At 36.9% G+C, this 20,615-nt stretch overlaps 1 protein-coding gene and 1 non-coding gene across 2 annotated transcripts; one reads left to right on the top strand and one right to left on the bottom strand.

The window, feature by feature from the left end:
• Positions 1 to 374: 374 nt before the first annotated feature.
• Positions 375 to 482, top strand: LOC112761168 (small nucleolar RNA R71). Its single transcript, XR_003181576.1, has one exon. It is a non-coding gene; the product is annotated as a small nucleolar RNA R71 (small nucleolar RNA).
• A 10,326-nt stretch (positions 483 to 10,808) lies between these two features.
• On the bottom strand, positions 10,809 to 16,015 carry LOC112754812 (5-methyltetrahydropteroyltriglutamate--homocysteine methyltransferase). Its single transcript, XM_025802593.3, has 12 exons — positions 15,698 to 16,015; positions 14,430 to 14,783; positions 14,218 to 14,305; positions 13,813 to 13,940; positions 13,331 to 13,722; positions 13,075 to 13,238; positions 12,704 to 12,784; positions 12,428 to 12,594; positions 12,247 to 12,352; positions 11,835 to 12,085; positions 11,507 to 11,708; positions 10,809 to 11,423 (listed from the first exon to the last, which is right to left on the bottom strand). The coding sequence occupies exons 2-12, from the start codon at positions 14,777 to 14,779 to the stop codon at positions 11,061 to 11,063; spliced, it is 2,292 nt and encodes a 763-aa protein (XP_025658378.1). The 5' UTR covers positions 14,780 to 14,783; positions 15,698 to 16,015; the 3' UTR covers positions 10,809 to 11,060.
• Positions 16,016 to 20,615: the final 4,600 nt, after the last annotated feature.

The following is a 20,615-nucleotide window of genomic DNA, read 5'->3' as shown; positions in this document are numbered from 1 at the left end:
TCTGCTATTGCAGGGTTCTCAGGATCATTGGCTTCTTCTTCAGAAGATGCCTCTTGAGTACTGTTGGATGCAGCTTGCATTCCATGCAGACTCTGAGAGATCATATTGACTTGCTGAGTCAATATTTTATTCTGAGCCAATATGGCATTCAGAGTATCAACCTCAAGCACTCCCTTCTTCATAGGCGTCCCATTACTCACAGGATTCCTTTCAGAAGTGTACATGAACTGGTTATTAGCAACCATGTCAATGAGTTCTTGAGCTTCTGCAGGCGTTTTCTTTAGGTGAATGGATCCACCTGCAGAAGTGTCTAGTGACATCTTTGATAGCTCAGATAAACCATCATAGAATATATCCAGGATGGTCCATTCTGAAAGCATGTCAGAAGGACACTTTTTGGTCAACTGTTTGTATCTTTCCCAAGCTTCATAGAGGGATTCACCTTCTTTCTGTCTGAAGGTCTGAACATCAGCTCTAAGCTTGCTCAGCTTTTGAGGAGGAAAGTACTTGGCTAAGAAAGTCGTGACCAGCTTATCCCAAGAGTTCAGGCTGTCTTTGGGTTGAGAATCCAACCATAATCTAGCTTTGTCTCTTACAGCAAAGGGGAAAAGCATGAGCCTGTAGACTTCAGGATCTACTCCATTAGTCTTAACAGTATCACATATCTGCAAGAATTCAGTTAAGAACTGAAAAGGATCTTCAGATGGAAGTCCATGAAACTTGCAGTTCTGCTGCATCAGAGAAACTAATTGAGGTTTCAGCTCAAAGTTGTTTGCTCCAATGGCAGGAATGGAGATGCTTCTTCCATGTAAATTGGAATTAGGTGCAGTAAAGTCACCAAGCATCTTCCTTACATTATTATTATTTTCGGCTGCCATCTCCTCTGCCTGTTCGAAAATTTCTGAAAGGTTATCTCTGGATTGTTGTATTTTAGCTTCTCTTAATTTTCTCTTCAGAGTCCTTTCAGGTTCTGGATCTACTTTCACAAGAATGTTCTTATCCTTGCTCCTGCTCATATGACAAAGAAGAAGGCACAGAAAAATAATAATAATAATGGAGATCCTTTATACCACAGTATAGGGATTCCTTTGTGAGTGGAAGAAAATAGGGGGAGACAAAGAATGTGATGTAAAGGAAGAAACACAACTGTACGGATGGAAGAGATGTGAGATGAGATGTTAGGATATGAATGAATAAATAGAATGAGATGGGGGAGGGATAATTTTCGAAAATTATTTTGAAAAAGAGTTAGTGATTTTTGAAAATAGTTTTTGAAAAATGTTAGTAATTTTCGAAAATTTTTGAAATCAAAAATAAAAAATAAAAATAATTAGTTAATTAAAAAGTAATTTTTGAAAAAGAGGGGAGATATTTTCGAAAATTAGAGAGAGAGAGTTAGTTAGGTAGTTTTGAAAAAGTTAAGAAACAAACAAAAAGTTAGTTAGTTAGTTGAAACAAATTTTGAAAAGATAAGAAGTTAGGAGGTTAGAAAAGATATTTTGAAAAGATATTTTTGAAAAAGATAAGATGAGAAGATATTTTTGAAAAGATATGATAGAAATTAGTTTTTGAAAAAGATTTGATTTTTAAAATCACAATTAATGACTTGATTCACAAGAAATCACAAGATATGATTCTAGAACTTAAAGTTTGAATCTTTCTTAACAAGCAAGTAACAAACTTCAAATTTTTGAATCAAAACATTAATTGTTTATGTTATTTTCGAAAATTTGATATAAAAATAAGAAAAAAATATTTTTGAAAAATATTTTTGGAATTTTCGAAAATAACTAAGAATTTTGAAAAAGATTTGATTTTTGAAAAAGATAAGATTTTCAAATTTGAAAATTTGATTTGACTTCATGAGAAACAAATTGATTTTAAAAATTTTTGAAAAAGTCAACTCAATTTTCGAATTTGATGAGAGAAAAAGGGAAAGATATTTTTTTTTATTTTTGAATTTTTATAATGCAAGAGAAAAACAAGAAAAATGATGCAATGCATGAAATTTTTAGATCAAAACAATGAATGCATGCAAGAATGCTATGAATGTCAAGATGAACACCAAGAACACTTTGAATGCCAAGATGAACATCATAGACATAATTTTGAAAAATTTTTAATGCAAAGAAAACATGCAAGACACCAAACTTAGAATTCTTTAATGCTTAGACACTAAGAATTCAAGAATGCATATGAAAAACATGAAAAGACACAAAACAAAAAATCATCAAGATCAAACAAGAAGACTTACCAAGAACAACTTGAAGATCATGAAGAACACTATGAATGCATGAAATTTTCGAAAAATGCAAGATGCATATGCAATTGACACCAAACTTATAACATGACTCAAGACTCAAACAAGAAACAGAAAATATTTTTGATTTTTATGATTTTCTAATTTTTTTGGATTTTTTTCGAAAATTATATGAAAAAGAAAAAATCAGGATTCCAAAATTTTTAATATGAATTCCAGGAATCTTGCATTCTTAGTCTGAAGCTTCAGTCATGGAATTAGACATGGCTCACTAGCCAGCCAAGCTTTCAAAGAAAGCTCCAGTCCAAAACACTAGACATGGCCAATGGCCAGCCAAGCTTCAGCAGGTGATCATGGATCAGCAGCAGGTGGATGAGCAACAACTAATTTGCTCTTGATAACAAATTGCAAGCCCCAGTCCAAATGAATTTAGACATGGCTTTACAGCCAGCCAGGCTTCACATGCTTCATGAAACACTAGAATTCATTCTTAAAAATTTTGAATAAATTTTTGAAAACAATTTTTTTTTTTCGAAAACAAAAGAAGAGTTTTTGAAAGATTTTTGAAAACTTTTTGAAAACAAAACGAAAAGAAAATTACCTAATCTGAGCAACAAAATGAACCGTCAGTTGTCCAAACACGAACAATCCCCGGCAACGGCGCCAAAAACTTGGTGCACGAAATTGTGATGTCCAGGCTCGAACAATCCCTGGTAATGGCTCCAAAGCTTGGTGCTCTAATCTCAATACATAATTGTCACAACTTCGATACAACTAACCAGCAAGTGCACTGGGTCGTCCAAGTAATACCTTACGTGAGTAAGGGTCGAATCCCACGGAGATTGTTGGTGTGAAGCAAGCTATGGTCACCTTGTAAATCTCAGTCAGGCAGATATAAAGTGCTAATGGTGTTTTCGAATATCATATAATGAAATAGGGATAGAGATACTTATGTAAATCATTGGTAGGAATTTCAGATAAGCGAATGGAGACGCTTTTCGTTCCTCTGAACCTCTGCTTTCCTGCTATCTTCATCCAATCATTCTTACTCCTTTCCATGGCTGGCTTTATGCAAGGGCATCACCGTTGTCAGTGGCTACATCCCCTCCTCTCAGTGAATAATATGCTCACGCACCCTGTCACGGCACGGCTATTCATCTGTCGGTTCTCGATCATGATGGAATAGGATTCACCCTCCTTTTGCGTCTGTCACTAACGCCCAGCACTCGCGAGTTTGAAGCTCGTCACAGTCATTCAATCATTGAATCCTACTCAGAATACCACAGACAAGGTTTAGACCTTCCGGATTCTCTTGAATGCCGCCATCATTCTAGCTTACGCCACGAAGATTCTGGTTAGGAGATCTAAGAGATACTCATTCTAGCTTATTTCATGTAGAACAGAAGTGTTTGTCAGGCACGCGTTCATAAGGGAGAAGGATGATGAGCGTCACACATAATCATCACCTTCATCACGTTCTTGGGTGCGAATGGATATCTTAGAAGAGAAATAAGAAGAATTGAATAGAAAACAGTAGTACTTTGCATTAATCTTTGAGGAACAGCAGAGCTCCACACCTTAATCTATGGAGTGTAGAAACTCTACCGTTGAAAATACATAAGTGAAAGGTCCAGGCATGGCCGAGATGGCCAGCCCCCAAAACGTGATCACAGGATCAAAATACAATCCAGGATGCCAAATACAATAGTAAAAGGTCCTATTTATAATAAACTAGCTACTAGGGTTTACATGAGTAAGTAATTGATGTACAAATCCACTTCCGGGGCCCACTTGGTGTGTGCTTGGGCTTGGGCTTGAGTGTTACACGTGTAGAGGTCCTTTCTGGAGTTGAACGCCAGCTTTTGTGCCAGTTTGGGCGTTCAACTCTGGTTTTGGCTCCTTTTCTGGCGCTGGACGCCAGATTTGGGTAGAAGGCTAGCGTTGAACGCCAGTTTACGTCATCAATTCTTGGCCAAAGTATGGACTATTATACATTGCTGGAAAGCCCTGGATGTCTACTTTCCAACGCAATTGGAAGCGCGCCATTTCGAGTTCTGTAGCTCCAGAAAATCCACTTTGAGTGCAGGGAGGTCAGAATCCAACAGCATCAGCAGTCCTTCTTCAACCTCTGAATCTGATTTCTGCTCAAGTCCCTCAATTTCAGCCAGAAAATACCTGAAATCATAGAAAAACACACAAAATCATAGTAAAGTCCAGAAATGTGAATTTAACATAAAAACTTATGAAAACATCCCTAAAAGTAACTAGATCCTACTAAAAACATACTAAAAACAATGCCAAAAAGCGTATAAATTATCCGCTCATCAGGGTACTACTCCCGAGATAAAGAGAAGATGACTCATAATCATCCTGACCAACCACGAGGAGTTATTAACTGTATTTCTAGAGATTTCGCAGGTGGAGGAGCAACTAGCTCGGCACAAAAGCGTACATACTGAGCTATGCTCTCGGTATAAGGCAATTCAAATGAAACTCAAACTACATATTTTCCACAAATGACATTCCAAGAATCTGATTTCAATACAAACACAACAAATCCGGATGACCCAGTTGTGATTTCCATCTAGCTAGGAGATCTTTTGGTTCACAAAGTGTTACTAGACCCGAGAAGCAGTACAGACGTTCTATTCTATTCAACATTCTAAAAAATAAAACTGAGCAATGACATACTCCAACCTTCCACTGGAGACCTGGTCGGATTCTCAAGTGAACGTTCCCCGGTATTGGGATCTGTGTGGTTACAAACCACACTGGGTGAGCATCCTTTATCTAAAACATCGAACGTATAATATTTAGTTGTTGACTGCTTTAGTCCTTATAATTTAATACTCAGTCGACCTTTTTTAAATAAGTTTGGCACTATTGTCTCTACCATTCATCTCTATGTTAAGTTTCATGTGCAGGATGATCTTATCGCACTATTCACAATGACCATCGTGAAGCTCAGCAGTGTTACAACATCAGTCTCAAACTGCCAAACCGAGCTAAAGGAGCCCAAGTGAACAATGTCCATAATCCTGCTGAGCTCCCAACACTTGCAGACCTCGACCCGAGAGCCAAGCTCCTTGAGCAACCAACACCAATGGAAGAGCTACAAAAAGTATATTTTACTAATAATTCTAACAAATTATTTATGTAGGCACAACTCTTAGCCCGGAGGAAAGAGGCTCAATTCAACAATTCCTACAACAACATGCTGATCTCTTCGCATGGACCCCTGCTGATGTGCCCAGGATTGATCCCTCAATCATTTCTCACAAGTCGGCACTCAATCCATCTGCTCAACTTGTAGCTCAGAAAAAAATGCAACCTTTGCCTTGAGAAAAAGCAAGCATCCTTAGAAGAAACCAAAAAGCTCATCAATACTGGTTTTATACAGGAAATAAGGTTTACAACATGGCTGCCTAATGTCATAATGGTGAAAAAACACAACAGTAAATGGCGCATGTGTGTTGATTTCATCGATCTCAACAAATTATGCCCAAAAGATGCTTATCCCTTACCATCTATTGATTCTTTAGTTGATAATGGTTTAGGCTATAAAACATTAAGCTTCATAGATGCATGTTCTGGTTACAACCTGATTTTAATGCATCCTTTTGACCAAAATAAAACTGCCTTTATTACTGACTATGGTAACTATTGCTATAAGGTTATGCTTTTTGGACTTAAAAACGCAGGAGCAACATATCAGCGTCTTATGGACAAGGTATTCACTAATCAAATTGGCAGAAACATGGAGGTCTATGTCAATGATATGGTGGCCAAAACAAAGCTCGGCAAAGTTCACGTAGATGACCTTATGGAGATCTTTACTTAAATTAGACGTGACAATATGCGACTCAACCCCAAAAAATGTGCCTTCGGAGTACAAGTAGGCAAATTTCTAGGTTTTTTGCTTACAAACAAAGGAATAGAAGCCAATTCTGAAAAATGCTGAGCTGTGCTCGACATGACAAGCCCAAAGATAATAAAAGAAGTCCAACGGTTAACAGGGAGACTTGCTACCCTATCTAGATTTTTTTCATGCTTAGCATCTAAATCTTCTTGTTTTTTCCAAACGTTAAAAAAGAAAAACCATTTTACATGCAATGACAACTATGAAAAAGCTTTTTTAGATCTAAAGAATGTTCTTTCAAAACCCCCCCCCCTCCAATTTTACAAAAACCTATTCAGGGGAAAGACTTTTATCTTTACCCCTCAGTTATTGACTGGGCTGTAAGCTCTGTTATTGTTAGAGAAAGAGGAAGAACACAGCAACCAATTTATTTCATAAGCAAATCATTACAGAATGCTGAACTTCCCTATCCGAAAATAGAGAAGCTCACACTTGCTCAAATATTCTCGACCAGATGTCTCCGACCATATTTTCAAAGCCACGTCATCAATGTGAGAACTGACCAACCACTTCGGCAAGTCCTCTAGAAACCGGAACTAGCTGGCCAACTTATTAAATGGTCAGTTGAACTTTCCGATTTCGACATCAGATACCAAAGCCGAGGACCGATCAAGTCTCAGTACTTAGCAAATTTTGTGGCTGAGTTTACAATCCTAACATCAGACGAACATTCGATGCAATAGACGCTTTCTGTGGATGGAGCATCAAATCCTCAAGGATGTGGCACTAGAGTCCTCCTCGAAGATAGTAACGAGTTTGTACTTGAACATTCTTTACATCTTTCCTTCAAGGTAAGCAATAGCCAGACAGAGTATGAAGCTCTGATTGCCGGTCTACAATTAACAATGAACCTACAAATCTCAAAACTAAAGGTATATTGCGACTCTCTACTAGTCGTACAATAGGTAAATGACCTATTCCAAGTGAAAGACCCTTTATTAGCAAAATACTTAGCTATTGTTAAGTCTCTAATATCTAATTTTTCAAAATTTAAAATTTATCACATACCTTGAGAAGAAAATCACCTAGCTAATATCTTATCAAAACTTGCAAGCACACAATCACATACTTCTTCACTTCATCAATCTACTTAGCTTAAACCAAGTATTGATTTAACTGAGGTCTTAAGTGTCATTCGGGAAAACAACTAGCGGAAGCCTTATATAGAGTACCTCAGGACTGGGAACATTCCTCACAGTGTCAATAATATTGGGAATTCCGACTTCAAGCATCTTTCTTCACCATTTTCAATAACATTCTATATAGACGAGGTTTTTCTCATCCATTATTGAAATGACTCTCCAGGTCGGAAGCTGACATAGAAGGCATTTGTGGAACTCATGTTGGAGCCTGAAGCCTATCCTCTAACATAATTTGTGAAGAATTCTTCTGGCCAACTTTAAATCAAGATTGTATTGACAAAGTCAAAGCTTGATCTAATTGTCAAAAGTACTCCCCGATCATCCACATACCAGCCAAGGAGTTACATCACTCAGAAGTAAGTTGGCCTTTCAATCAATGGGGGCTTGATATACTCGGTCCATTCCCATTGGCACTGGGATAGGTAAAATTTTTAATCGTTGCCATTGATTATTTTTCAAAATGGATTGAGGCTCAACCCTTGGCAAAAATCACCTCTCAACAAATGATATCCTTTGTCTGGAAGCATATTATTTGTAGATTTGGTATACCTCGGCACATCATCACTGACAATGGTTGCCAGTTTGCCGATTAAAAACTTACTTTTATTTTGCAGAATTTAAAAATAGCACAATACTTTTCTTCCGTGGAACACCCACAAACAAACGGCTTAGCAGAAGCAGCAAACAAGGTCATCTTACATGTCTTAAGGAAAAAAATCGACGATGTCAAAGGACTCTGGACCAAACTAATACCAGAAATCATATGGGAATATAACAGCACCATACATTCAACAAGAAAAGAAACACCCTTCATATTAATGTATGGATCTGAAGCCTGATAGCAGTAGTTAATCAAGCTTAATTAACCAAAATCAACTAATTAACCAACTAACAGGGGCTATAATCAACTAACAACAACTAATCTAACTAAGCTAATTAATCAAAATCAACAAATTAACCAAAATTAATCAAACTTAATAAAAATAAAAAGGAAAATGGACAAAAACCTGAAAGCAGAAAACTAGAACAGGGGCTACTGCTTGTTCTGCTTGTGCTGGAACTGCTTGTTCTGGTTCAGTTTCACGAACTTTGTTGTGCTCCTGGGTGGAAAAACAAAATCTGCAATGCAATCAATTGCAAAATCAGACACAACAACCCAAAATTCCTCTAGAAGAAGAACGAGCAGAGGTAATGGTACTAACGCTGTGACCCAGTGGCAAGAAGCACGAGCAAAGGCGAATGGAAAGCCCACACTTGTGACGGCAAGTCGGCGAGACGGAGACGGTGAAACCAAAGAATGACAACGGCGAACGAGAAAGGAGAAGACTGAAGGAGAAGCGTCGAAGGAGAAGACACAACAGTTGAAGGAGAAGCGCGACGCCATAGTTGAAGGAGAAGCACGTTTGTGCGTAGTGTGAACTGTGAACTGGTTCACCGAATTAGGGTTTTTCCAAATTTAGATCCTAATTTGGATTTAGATACGGATCTGGATTTAAGTTGGTTAATTGGTTTGGATTAAAAAACCAAACCATAAAATTGATACAATCTGGTTTAGATTTTTTTTTTAAAAAATTAGTTTTTTTAAAATGGTTTGGTTTGGATTAGGTTTAAAATCCAAAATTAGGATTTTTTTGCTCAACCCTAACTATAATGGACGGATTAAAAATTAATTAAAACTTTTAGATTTGACCACTTTAGTGATTAATAAATCCGACATAAAATAATTACAATTCATAAAATCTGAAGAAAAATATAATACCAAAGCAAAGTGTGAATGATGTAGCAAGTAGCAACATATACGATTATATACAATAAGACATTAACTTTCTTTATGTAGCAAAACAATGACATATATACTAGCGGAACATTTTCAGTTTAATTTTAATCTAAAAAATTTGATGACACAAAGCCACGAAAAACAAAATCTCAGATGCATGGCATATATGATCAAATTCATATACCACTACGTCATACATATTTCGCAAAAGCAAAATCACTAATTCTTTTATTATTCATCATCATGTAGTGTGTATATATGCAATAACGTATTGACACATACTATCTTGCTTCCACGGTACGGTCATGTTTAGTTAATTTTGCATTCGAACTATTATTATGATTATATATACAATTATCATTCATAGAAAATCATATTTCTCATAACATAACCTACCCTCTGATACCACTAGGGGGCAAACGGGCCGAAATTTATCGGGTCGGCCTGCATAACCCGTCAAAAAAGGCAGGTTGGGTTGAAAATTTGAAACCGTCAAACTTAAAAAAGTCCACCTAACTCGCATCGACTAATTCGTAGGCTTTAGCGGACTTCGGCGGGGCAGATTTTCCCGCCGGGCCAAACGTTTTTTTTGGTTAGTGTCTTTTTTTATAAATTTCTATGATATTATTGATTTACAAGAGGATGAAAAAGATAATTGAAGATGTTCTAAGTTATATTTTAGATTATTATTATGTTTGATGATGGATTATAAGCTTGAAGATGTTTAGGTATATGTTTTAAAAATGTTTATTTTGCTTTGGACAATGTTAATTTTATTTTGTTTCAAAAAACTTAATTTATAATTATGTTTATCACATATTTATAATTATAAAGACTTTAATATCTATGAATTTAAAAATTGTAATTTTTTTGTCTTTAGAAATTATAAATTTATTGAAATAGTTGTGAAATTACATATATTGTTTAATATTTAATAATTTATAAAAATAGATTTAGCGGACCTAGCCCGCCAACCCGCTGTTAGGCGGGACGGGAGAAGAATCAGAACCACTTGGAGCGGACTTTTGGTAGGACAGGACGGATGGTCTTTCTCATTTATCACCGCTATAAATTTAATATAATTTTTTGTGTATATTATAAAACTGCTGTTCATGTTCATGTTACAAGAATCTTGACATTCGTGTTTTTCACAAATAGAACTTGGGAGAGTTATTAACCTTAGTTCATGAGTAAGTGTAAAAATGGGCCCAACACTAATATGGGAGAATTCATGTCTATTTGTGTCTTCTTTTGTTCTTTTTCCAACTCTTAGTGATGAATAGAGAAAAAAGAACTTCATGGCAAAAAGTGAGAAGACTGAATTTTTTTCATTAGAAACTAACGTTTCATCAAGTTGACTACTTGTATAATAATTAACTTATTTCTGTTCCCAAGGGTGCCCTTCGTTGGGAGGTTAGTTACTAGTTACTAATCATTACTCGTGGCGATTAATGTACACATCTACAATTTCCAAATCTTTGTAATATTCATTTCAGACAAAAAGTGGTTGTACCAACTAACAACTTTCTTTTGCTCCAATAATTGTTAGGAGCGGTTGCATGTGCAGAGTTTATCACGGTTGCCTGATTTTTTGCAATGTGCTATTGTATCACTAGGATTGAGGACTCGGACATTAAACTCTCTATATATAAACCAGTGCACACCGACAAATCAAATACTCGTACGGTCAATAGATTTAGATACTCTTGGTTATATGCTTATTTGCAAAAGCAAAACTTGTAAAAATTGCATTAATAAACGTTGGGGGCAGAGCCCGAAGATACAAAAACACCGTGAGAAACATATAATATTGGGGGAAAGGAGGAGAAAGAAAATTAATGGCTCATAGAGCATGCTAAACACCTAAATATTCCACACACAGTTATTGTTGAAAAAAACAACACAGAAAATTTTTCCTTTTCTTGTATAAAACCCGGAATTCCGGTCTTTCATTTATGGAATTCACTTGGCAAGCTCGTTGCGGATAAGTTTGGCAGCAGCAACCATGTTGGTGAGGGCTGGCTTCACCTCAGTGTACTTACGGGTCTTGAGACCACAGTCAGGGTTGACCCACAAGATGTTCTTCTCCAGCACTGCAAGCATCTTGTTGATCCTGTCGGCAATCTCCTCGGTTGGTGGAATCCTTGGGGAGTGGATGTCATACACACCTGGGCCAATACCGGCACCATACTTAACTCCTTCACGGAACACTGAAAGAAGCTTCTCATCAGAACGAGAGTTCTCAATGGTGATAACATCAGCATCCATGTCAATGATGGAGTGAATAATATCGTTGAAGTTGGAGTAGCACATGTGGGTGTGGATCTGTTTATACCAAAGTATGTGAATATTCATATTCTTGGAAAAACTGAAAAAGTAACAATGACTCTTCAAATCAAGTTATTTACCTGGGTGGTATCCTGAACACCGACGTTGGTGATTCTGAAGGCGTGGACGGCCCAGTCCAAGTAATGAGCTTGCTCTGACTTCCTCAATGGGAGACCCTCACGCAAAGCAGCCTCATCAATTTGGATAACATTAATGCCAGCCTTCTCAAGGTCTTCGACTTCATCCTTGATGGCCAAAGCAATCTGGTAGGTGGTCTCCGATCTGCATATAGATAGATTCATCATTCACATTAGAAACCAAGCTATAACGAAATATCGATCTTGTTTTCTTCTTAAAACAGAGCAACACTACATATAGGGTCTTGACTCTGAGTTTATAGATTTTTACCTTGGCTGGTCGTTTCTGACAAAGGACCAGTTGAGAATGGTGACTGGGCCAGTAAGCATTCCCTTCATTGGGCGTTTGGTCATGCTCTGAGCAGCGGATGACCAGAAGACTGTCATTGGCTTGGGGCGGCTCACATCACCATAAATGATTGGTGGCTTCACACAGCGAGATCCATAGGATTGCACCCACCCGTTAACAGTGAAGGCAAAACCTGACAACTGCTCTCCAAAGTACTCAACCATATCATTCCTCTACAATGCAAAGCATCCAAAATTAGTTCATAGTGCAATTTTAGCATAGGTAATCAAATGTTTGCTGGCAACAAATCTGGTAAGATGTCAAGAATGACCTATAAAAAAGAAAGAGATAAAAAAATGTGGGACTACTAGATATGAATACCAATATGATTTACCTCAGGCTCTCCATGGACCAAGACATCAATATCAAGCTCTTCTTGGAGTTCAACAACTTTGCGGATTTCCTCCTTGATTGATGTAACATATTCTTCCTCAGAGATCCTAATGAGAAACAATAGTCAAGTTATATAATGTGGATTACCACAACACAAAGCATATATCAGGAGTATCACTTACTTTCCAGCCTTGAATTCACGGCGCACCCTCCTCAACTCGGGGGTCTGAGGGAAGGATCCAATGGTGGTAGTTGGGAGGATTGGAAGGTTAAGCTTCTTTTGTTGAGCATCCAATCTGGCACTGACGTTAGTGGCACGGCGATGGTCAGAACCCTTCAACGCAGCAGCCTGAGAGAAAAACAATGAAAGCAATGAGTACAATCATAATGATGTATACAACATATCGAATTAAACGCAGTGAGCAATGAACATAATCAATAAAAGGCCAAACACTTACAGCCTTCTGAACAGCTTCATTGGTCACTCTTGGGGATGACTTTCTTGAAGCTTGGGCGGCAGTGTTGGCAAAGAAGAAGGCCTGAACATGAGACCACAAAACAGTTAATGCATTTTCTAAATTGTAATTTTTCCTGGAGTACTACTTTCTCCTTTTCCCCATTTACCATTTTACCTTTTTAATATAATTAATTCACCATTTAATTCTTTTATTTTATTTCATTTTTTTTAATATCATAAATGAAAGTACCCAAAAAATATTAATCCATTAGTAGAATTTTGTCAGAATCCATTAACATACTAAATTTCTTACCGTTAAACATTGGAAAATTTAATCAAACTTTGGAAAATCTTGAATGAGATGGAGATTACCTCGTTCTTGTGACCAGCCAATGCATGAGCTAAAGCATTTACTTCAACAACTTTTTGGGCTGCAAAAGCTAGCCATGACTTGATCTCATCATCCAACTTGGTCTCATTAACAAGATCAACAGCAGTGTGAAGAAGTGAGCAGGAGGTGGATACAACAAGCTTATCTGCATACAGTTAGGAAATTAGAAATAATAAATTGCTATATTAGAAGCAAAAGCCTCCCAAAATTTCATATAGAATGTGCATCAATGACCACCTTTGCCGACAATGCCTTCAAGAGCATGCAGTGTGCTGAGAGAACCAGCAAGATCATTAGCCCAAATGTTCCTTCCATCAACAACTCCAGCGAAGAGGTATTTTCCACTGGGGAATCCACCCTTGATCAAATCAATAGTCTGAGTTCCACGGACCAAATCAAATCCATATGCGGTGACACCATTCAGAGATGTAAGGGTCTTGTATGTCTCAGCAGGGATGTCAGCAAAGTAGGTCTCAATAAGAACATTCAAGCCAGAGAGAACAGGTGCAAGTTCTGCATATGCATCAGTAAATGCTTGCAACTTGTGAGCATCAAGGTCCAACACAAGGGTAGGCTCATCAAATTGGATCCATGTAGCTCCAGCTGCCTTAAGGTCAGCAATGACTTCCCTGATTTTACAAATATGAGCAAGTTAGAGATATGGCACACATAATCACAAAAGCAAGCAATAGTCACGGTACAAAAGTTAAAGTTCTTACTTGTAGACGGCGAGGACCTTGGGGAGAAGTGAGAGGAGAGAGAAGGTCTTCTCAACACCCTTGGCAGGCTTGGAGAGCAACAAGTATGAAACTGGGCCAATGAGGACTGGGACAGTTTCAACTCCAAGCTGTGCAAAAGAAAAAAGATACTCGATGACAATTTTTGGCTAAGAATTGTGTCTTGAACATAATGATTCACCCAAGTGGCAGGACAATGTGAGATACAAGAATCAAGAAAAGAACACTCCCTAGCCAGGTACTTGCTTGATAACAATAAATAACATATGGACACAATAATCAAATTGAACCCTGGTGCATGCATAATAATAACATAACAATGCTTCTCAACGACAAATGCAAACCGCTTTGATAATAATTTAATGGCACAAAAATATAGACACATACCGCCTTGGCCTCCTTGTACTCTTCAACTGCCTTGTGGGAGGCATATGTGAACTTCACTTCGGGGCCCAACTCAGGGACAATGAAGTGGCTGCACCAAAACATGCACAATCGGATAGGTTACCATCACACACACCAAAAAATTAAAAAAAATTAAAAAAAAAGAATTACATTAACTGTCTAACCAAAGCAGAAACACCGAGTGCATCACTTACTAGTTGGTGTCGAACCACTTGGTCATCTCCATTGCAGGGACGGTGGCGTTACCCCTGGCCATAGAAAAGTAGGTGTCAAACCCGATCTCACCGCCGGTCCAGCCATAACGGGGAGGGACAGCACCAAGGGTGGCAGTGGCATCCAGAACCTGGTCGTAGTAAGAGAAAGTATTGCTGGGGATGTACTTGATCCCGGCATCTGCCATCTGTTTCCAGATGGATGCCCTGAGATCAGCAGCAACCTTCTTCAAATCCTCGGCGCTGCTCTTGCCATCCCAGAAGGACTCAAGAGCGAACTTGAGCTCTCTCTTGGGGCCCATGCGAGGGTATCCAACAATATGCGAAGCCATTGTTCTGTGTTCCAAAAACCACAACAAATAACAAATCAATTCTCAATGCATCTAAAACTCTGACTACTAGAGTATGTTTAAAGTAAGTCATAGCATCTTTACCATGATTTAGATATAGATTTAGCTATAGCATTTCATGAATAATATGTTTTAAGTTCTAATACAAATAGATTTAGATTTTAATTGTTTGAATTATTTATCTGTAAACATAATTTATAACGGAACACTATAAAGTACGTCAAATCCACGAAGCTGACTGCTCCTAATAGAACAAATCTTAGTTATTGGTTGTTATTATTGCATGTCATGTTCAAAACGGCTTATAATTAAAATCAACTTCATAAATAAATAAAACGATAAATAACTTGAAAATCAAATCATACTAGCGAATTAAAGCTCCTAAAAATAACACTGATCATAAGAATATTGGTGAGTTCGATTTACTAAACACCTATGTAGTAAAATTCACGTTTAAATATTATTTCTATAAGCTAAACGAGCAGAGAAGCAACTTCAAGTCAAACTAATTAGAGCAAAACACAGTGAGCAACTTCGGAATCTCTACACTAAGAAGCACGATCTCGTATGAACTAGAAGCAAAATTCACGAAGAAAATACTTCGATCCGTTTCAAACACTTCGAAATCAAGAAATCAAAGTTCCGATTCACTAGATCTAAGCACTAGAGCAAGTAAACAGTGCAGATCTAAAAGCTTAAGCAAACACCGGAATCGGAAGTTATGTTTGGCGTAGATCTCTAGTGAGAAGGAAGTGAAAGCGTTGAGAAAGAGAGAGAGTAATAGCGGTTACAGAAAATGAGAGCAGAGAAGGAAAGTGTAAGAAAAATGGCAGAAACAGAGTAACGGTAGTGTGAGAGAGTGAGAGAGAGAGAGAGAGAGAGAAAGATTGGGTCTCATACCTTTCGGGTAGCGTTAAGATAAGAGACCAGTTCTCTGTGTAGCTTCAACTCTGAAATGAGAGAGCGTGAATTGAAGCAGAGAACAGAGTGCGAGTTTTGTGAGAGCGGGTTTCGCCTTATTTATAGCCACCACCCAGATCTGAGATTCACTTACCCCGTATTTTCTTTTTCTTTTATAAGAAAATGGAAAATTAGTAATATTTATAATTATTTTTTTAGTTGTTTTTACTTTTTAGTTTATGAAATTAATTAACGCAATGTGAAGGATTTGGAAATGGATTTTCTTGAATAGAAAATTTAAAGATATTTTTTGTGGTTGGAACACTTATGGGGGATAATTTACATGCTGCACTCTGCTGGGATCAAAATTGCAAGTGATAGACACGTGGATCAACTAATACGCGGCATCGATATTTTTTTGTTTCCCAGGTAAAAATTAAGAAAATATTACACCATCCAAAATCAATATCCTACTTAAAAACTTTTTTACCACAAAAATAAATTTATGTTTACTACAAAATATAGGAAAGAATAGTTACTTCTATCGTACTCTTAATACATAAAGAATCCAGAAAAAAATAGTACTAGAAAATACTTTTAAGTTTTTTGCAAAATTTAATAAGGATAAAACATTTAAATAAATCAAAGTCATTCAAATATTATATAGATGATCCAAAGTCAAAAATTTTAGTAAATATCTCCGTATGTATTATTATATAATTACAATTACAATAGTAAATCGAAATGAGGTGATTCGATTTACATAGAAACGTTGTTTTTACTATAAATTAAATGGAGCATACTCGAATTAGGAAAACTCACAGGAAATCGAATCAAACCTATTCGATTTATATGGTGCAAGAATAAAACGAACTATACAGATTTGATTTACATGGTAAATCGAATCGACTATTGTCGATTTATTATGCATTGACCTATATGTATAAATTGAATTTGACAAATTCGATTTAGTATGAGACCAATATATATATAAATAGGAGGTGAACGTGAAATTCTGATGATAGTGTAAGTCACAATAGTTAGTGAGGATAGTTTTTTAGTTTTGGTGCACTATAGAGGATTGATTAAGAAAAAAACGCGTTCCGAAATTAAATTTACTGATAAGTATCCGCTTAGTGTTTTTCTCAAAACTTCAACGAGTTTCATCGAGTTTCGAAATACTATAATCCAAAAACTAGAGATGCAAGGCGTGAAACGAGTGGAAAAGTTATTCTATAAACTTCCGATTTTCCTGTTGTAAGATGATGTGAAGTGCAATTCCTTCGTCATAGGCAGCGACGAAGATTTTCAAGTTCTGTTCCATTGTCGTCAGCAATTTTTCGAGGTGAGGACCCCTGAGCTATTGGCCAAGTTTGTAGATGTGGTCTCTAATTCAGGAAGTTCAAACCAGAATCCTCAGCCTTCATCCACGGTAGCCTGCTTTAGTTTGATGCAGGTTGGTGCCTCTTCATTTGTGCCCGTGATTGAGCCTGAGGCAGTTTTGGTTGCCTCCCCATCATTCGCTGCTGATCTAAACTGTACTCGTGACGGAGAAATAGATGATACTGGACCCTTCGGTGATGTTGCGATTGCAATGACTGCTACTCCTGATGTGGTACTGGATTCCCGACAAGGTGGAGCACCAAATGGTGTGGAAGATGTACTGCAGGATGATGATCATGATGATGATGTAGAGCCCGTCACGGTTGTCGATGATAACGATGATGACATAGCGAGGAGTACTCCAGCTGGGGATGGTGGAGCAGCTAGTTCAGGAATGCAGTAATATCCTCCACACTTTTCAACTTTGGACTTGGATGCCATGAGACAGCAGGGGGCACCTGGCGTGCCTGTCAGATTTGGGGACAGAGACACATAAGATACAGGAGGACTAGCTGAGTTCCAAGCCGGTTAGCAATTTCAGGATAAAGAGGAGGTCGTGCTAAGCGTGAAGACTTGTAGCATCCGACGTGGGGTTGAGTATAAAGTATTGGAATCCGATTATCGCAAGTACCATGGGAAGTGTAAGAATTCGGCAACGGGTGCGCATGGTTTATTCGTATCAGTCTCCGCCAGCGTAAAGGTATTTGGGAGATAAAACGGTACAATGGACCGCATACTTGTCTGGCTACTTCGATATCTAGTGATCACAGGAGGCTTGATTACTATGTGATCTCGGCCTTCATACTGCCTATGATTAGAGTCATTGCTGCCGTGTCGATCAAGGTACTGCTAAATGCGACAAAGGCCCATTTGGTTTTAGACCGATTTACAGGAGGGTTCGGTTGGCTAAGCAGAAGGTCATGGCTCAGATTTACGGAGACTGAGAAGAGTCATATAATGAGTTGTTGCGATGGGTGCTAGGTTTGTAGATGACGATGTTGGGTAGTGTTACAGTGTTGAGGACGAGTCCTGTGCGAGTGGCTGGGCAAGTTGATGAATCGCATGCTTATTTCTACCATCGTTTTTGGATATCCCACTGTGTATCGAGGCTTTCTGACATTGCAATTTGTTAGTTAGTGTTGACGGGACCCAGTTGTACGGCAAACACAATGGTACACTGCTCGTTGCGATTGCTCATGATGGTAATTCCAATATCATTCATGTTGCATTCGCACTTGTGGAGGGTGAGAATGCAGAATCGTGGTCATTCTTCTTATCCCACCTTCGACAACACGTAACGCATCAACCAAGTATTCTTGTCATATCGGATAGGAACAACAGGATCAAGGCTGCACTAGAGGCTCCTGATGGTTGTTGGCTTCCGCCTAATACATGCTGGGCATTTTGTATCTGACACGTGGCGGCAAATTTTGCCCTGAGTTTTAAGGGCAAGGATTCTAGGAGATTTCTAGTGAATGCTGCTTATGCGAAGACTGAGGTCGGGTTTGACTACTGGTTTGATTTATTTGAATGCTTTATCCTTAATGTTATTTGAATTACTTTCTTAATTATTTGAATATTTAAAGCAGAACATTTAATTTTAAATGGAGATAACATTTACTTTTTATAATATAAATATAATTAATTAATTAATTAATTAATTAATTATAGAATACTTAATGGATTAATTTATTATTTGTCTTAAATTGTATATAAAGATTCAATGATTTAATTGGAATAGAAAAAAATAAACATATTAATTTTAAATTATTCATATCAATTTTGAATATTTATATTTCGCTTAATTTTTTATTCTCTTAGTAAAAAATAATTTAATTTTTATACCATATTTAAATTTAAAAGATATACCTGTTTTATACCCATCACATTCCAAATAAAAAAATAGTATCATAGTGAGAAGAGGAGAAATGATGTCGAAACAAAAAGAAAAAAAGCATCATTGTGAAAAGAAGATAAACAATGTCGAAGCAAGAAAAAGAGAAGTAACACCACAGTTAGGGAGAAAGTAAATTTAAAGAGGATGGAGGGGAGAAAAAAATTAGCATTTACAGAGACAAAAAACACACAAAAAGAGAAAAAATAATTAACGAAAGAGGCCACTAAGACTCTGAGATAATACTAATAAGAGATCAAAAAATTTTCACTTATATATATATATATATATATTAAATTATATATTGGAACGAGTCGAGGACAAGACAGCCATTACTCATATCACCCCATATTAGAAAGAAAAGCAAATGAATTTAATAAAAACTCATCATCAATTGTCACTACCAGAAATGCGGTGATTAGTCACAGAAAAAACCGTGGCTAAAACCAAGAAAATTCGTGGCGATTAAGCGTTAACAACGAATCCATATCTATGGTTAACAAGGGCGATACCTTTTCAATTAGTCACGGTTTTTAGACTGTTAGCCACGGTTTTTAGATTGTTAGCCACACTTTTGTGACTCGTGGAGACATTTGAATAGTTACGATTTTTACATTATTGCCCACACTGTAAACCGTGGTTAAATGACAACAATATAACTAACAAGTATAATTTTGCCACAATTTTTTTCGTAGCTAATATTGACAGGCTGTGCTTTTTTGCCACATTTTTCTGTGACAAAAAAAACATGTACAAAAAATATTTAGCAGGCCAGGTTTTTTTTTTACGCTTTTTTCCATGACCAATATTAATGGGCTATTTACCAACACATAAATCGGTAGCTAATTTTTTTTAATTAAAAAAAACTCTCAGCCATAATTACCAATTGAATTTTTTTTTTAAATTGTTATGGCATATCTATATTACTATATATATGCTAACATGTTAAAAATATTTTATAATAATAAAAACCATTAAAGCAACGATAATAACCATTAAAACAAAAAAAATAGCAAACTAAGTAATAACGGTAAAGCATATGTATTGTTCATATATATAGTAAAGAAATAACAAAAATCAAGTTCTATAATTCTGTACGACAAAAAATAAAAGTATCTCTAATAACAATGTAAACTAGATATAAATTAAAAGTAAAATAAACATAACATGATGTGTATCAATATGACTGAATGTGTGGCACAGAATAAAAAAAGGTAGGTATTTCATCACTGTACTTCTATCATAGAAATCTGTGGAGAGTTGCCATTTGATCTTTAACTTCTTGAAGTTGCCTCTCTAAATCTGCAACATGTTGCAATGCACTGCTAGAATCTCCGCATATTATCTTTCCAAAGGTGCGCTTTGACTTACCAAAACCACTGGGACATGCAGCATTACTAAAACCACATACCATACCATTCTCAGGACCACAAACCTTTCCAATTGCATCATCTGGATGAGACAAGACTTTTGAATGAATACCTTCAGTGGCAGCACGCTCTTGATCTTCAGGCAAATGCTCTGCTATTTTTTCCTATAAACAAATGCACATCGCATTAGAGTAGAGTATTGACATAATTAAGGCATATAAAAAAATATACAGCCATATAAAAAAAATTCAGACACTCACAGCTAATCGTT

Source organism: Arachis hypogaea, chromosome 16, assembly GCF_003086295.3.
Source record: "Arachis hypogaea cultivar Tifrunner chromosome 16, arahy.Tifrunner.gnm2.J5K5, whole genome shotgun sequence".
Taxonomy (NCBI): Eukaryota; Viridiplantae; Streptophyta; class Magnoliopsida; order Fabales; family Fabaceae; genus Arachis; species Arachis hypogaea.
Note: the sequence above shows the minus strand (reverse complement) of the source record. Positions and strands in the feature narration are given on the sequence as shown.

Excerpts from the sequence above, each read along its gene's own strand:
- LOC112754812 (XM_025802593.3), bottom strand. The coding sequence starts at position 14,779 with ATGGCTTCGCATATTGTTGGATACCCTCGCATGGGCCCCAAGAGAGAG. Across the intron at positions 14,306-14,429 it reads AAGTGGTTCGACACCAACTA|CCACTTCATTGTCCCTGAGT; the intron begins GTAAGTGATGCA and ends GTTTTGGTGCAG. Across the intron at positions 13,941-14,217 it reads AGTACAAGGAGGCCAAGGCG|CTTGGAGTTGAAACTGTCCC; the intron begins GTATGTGTCTAT and ends TCTTTTGCACAG.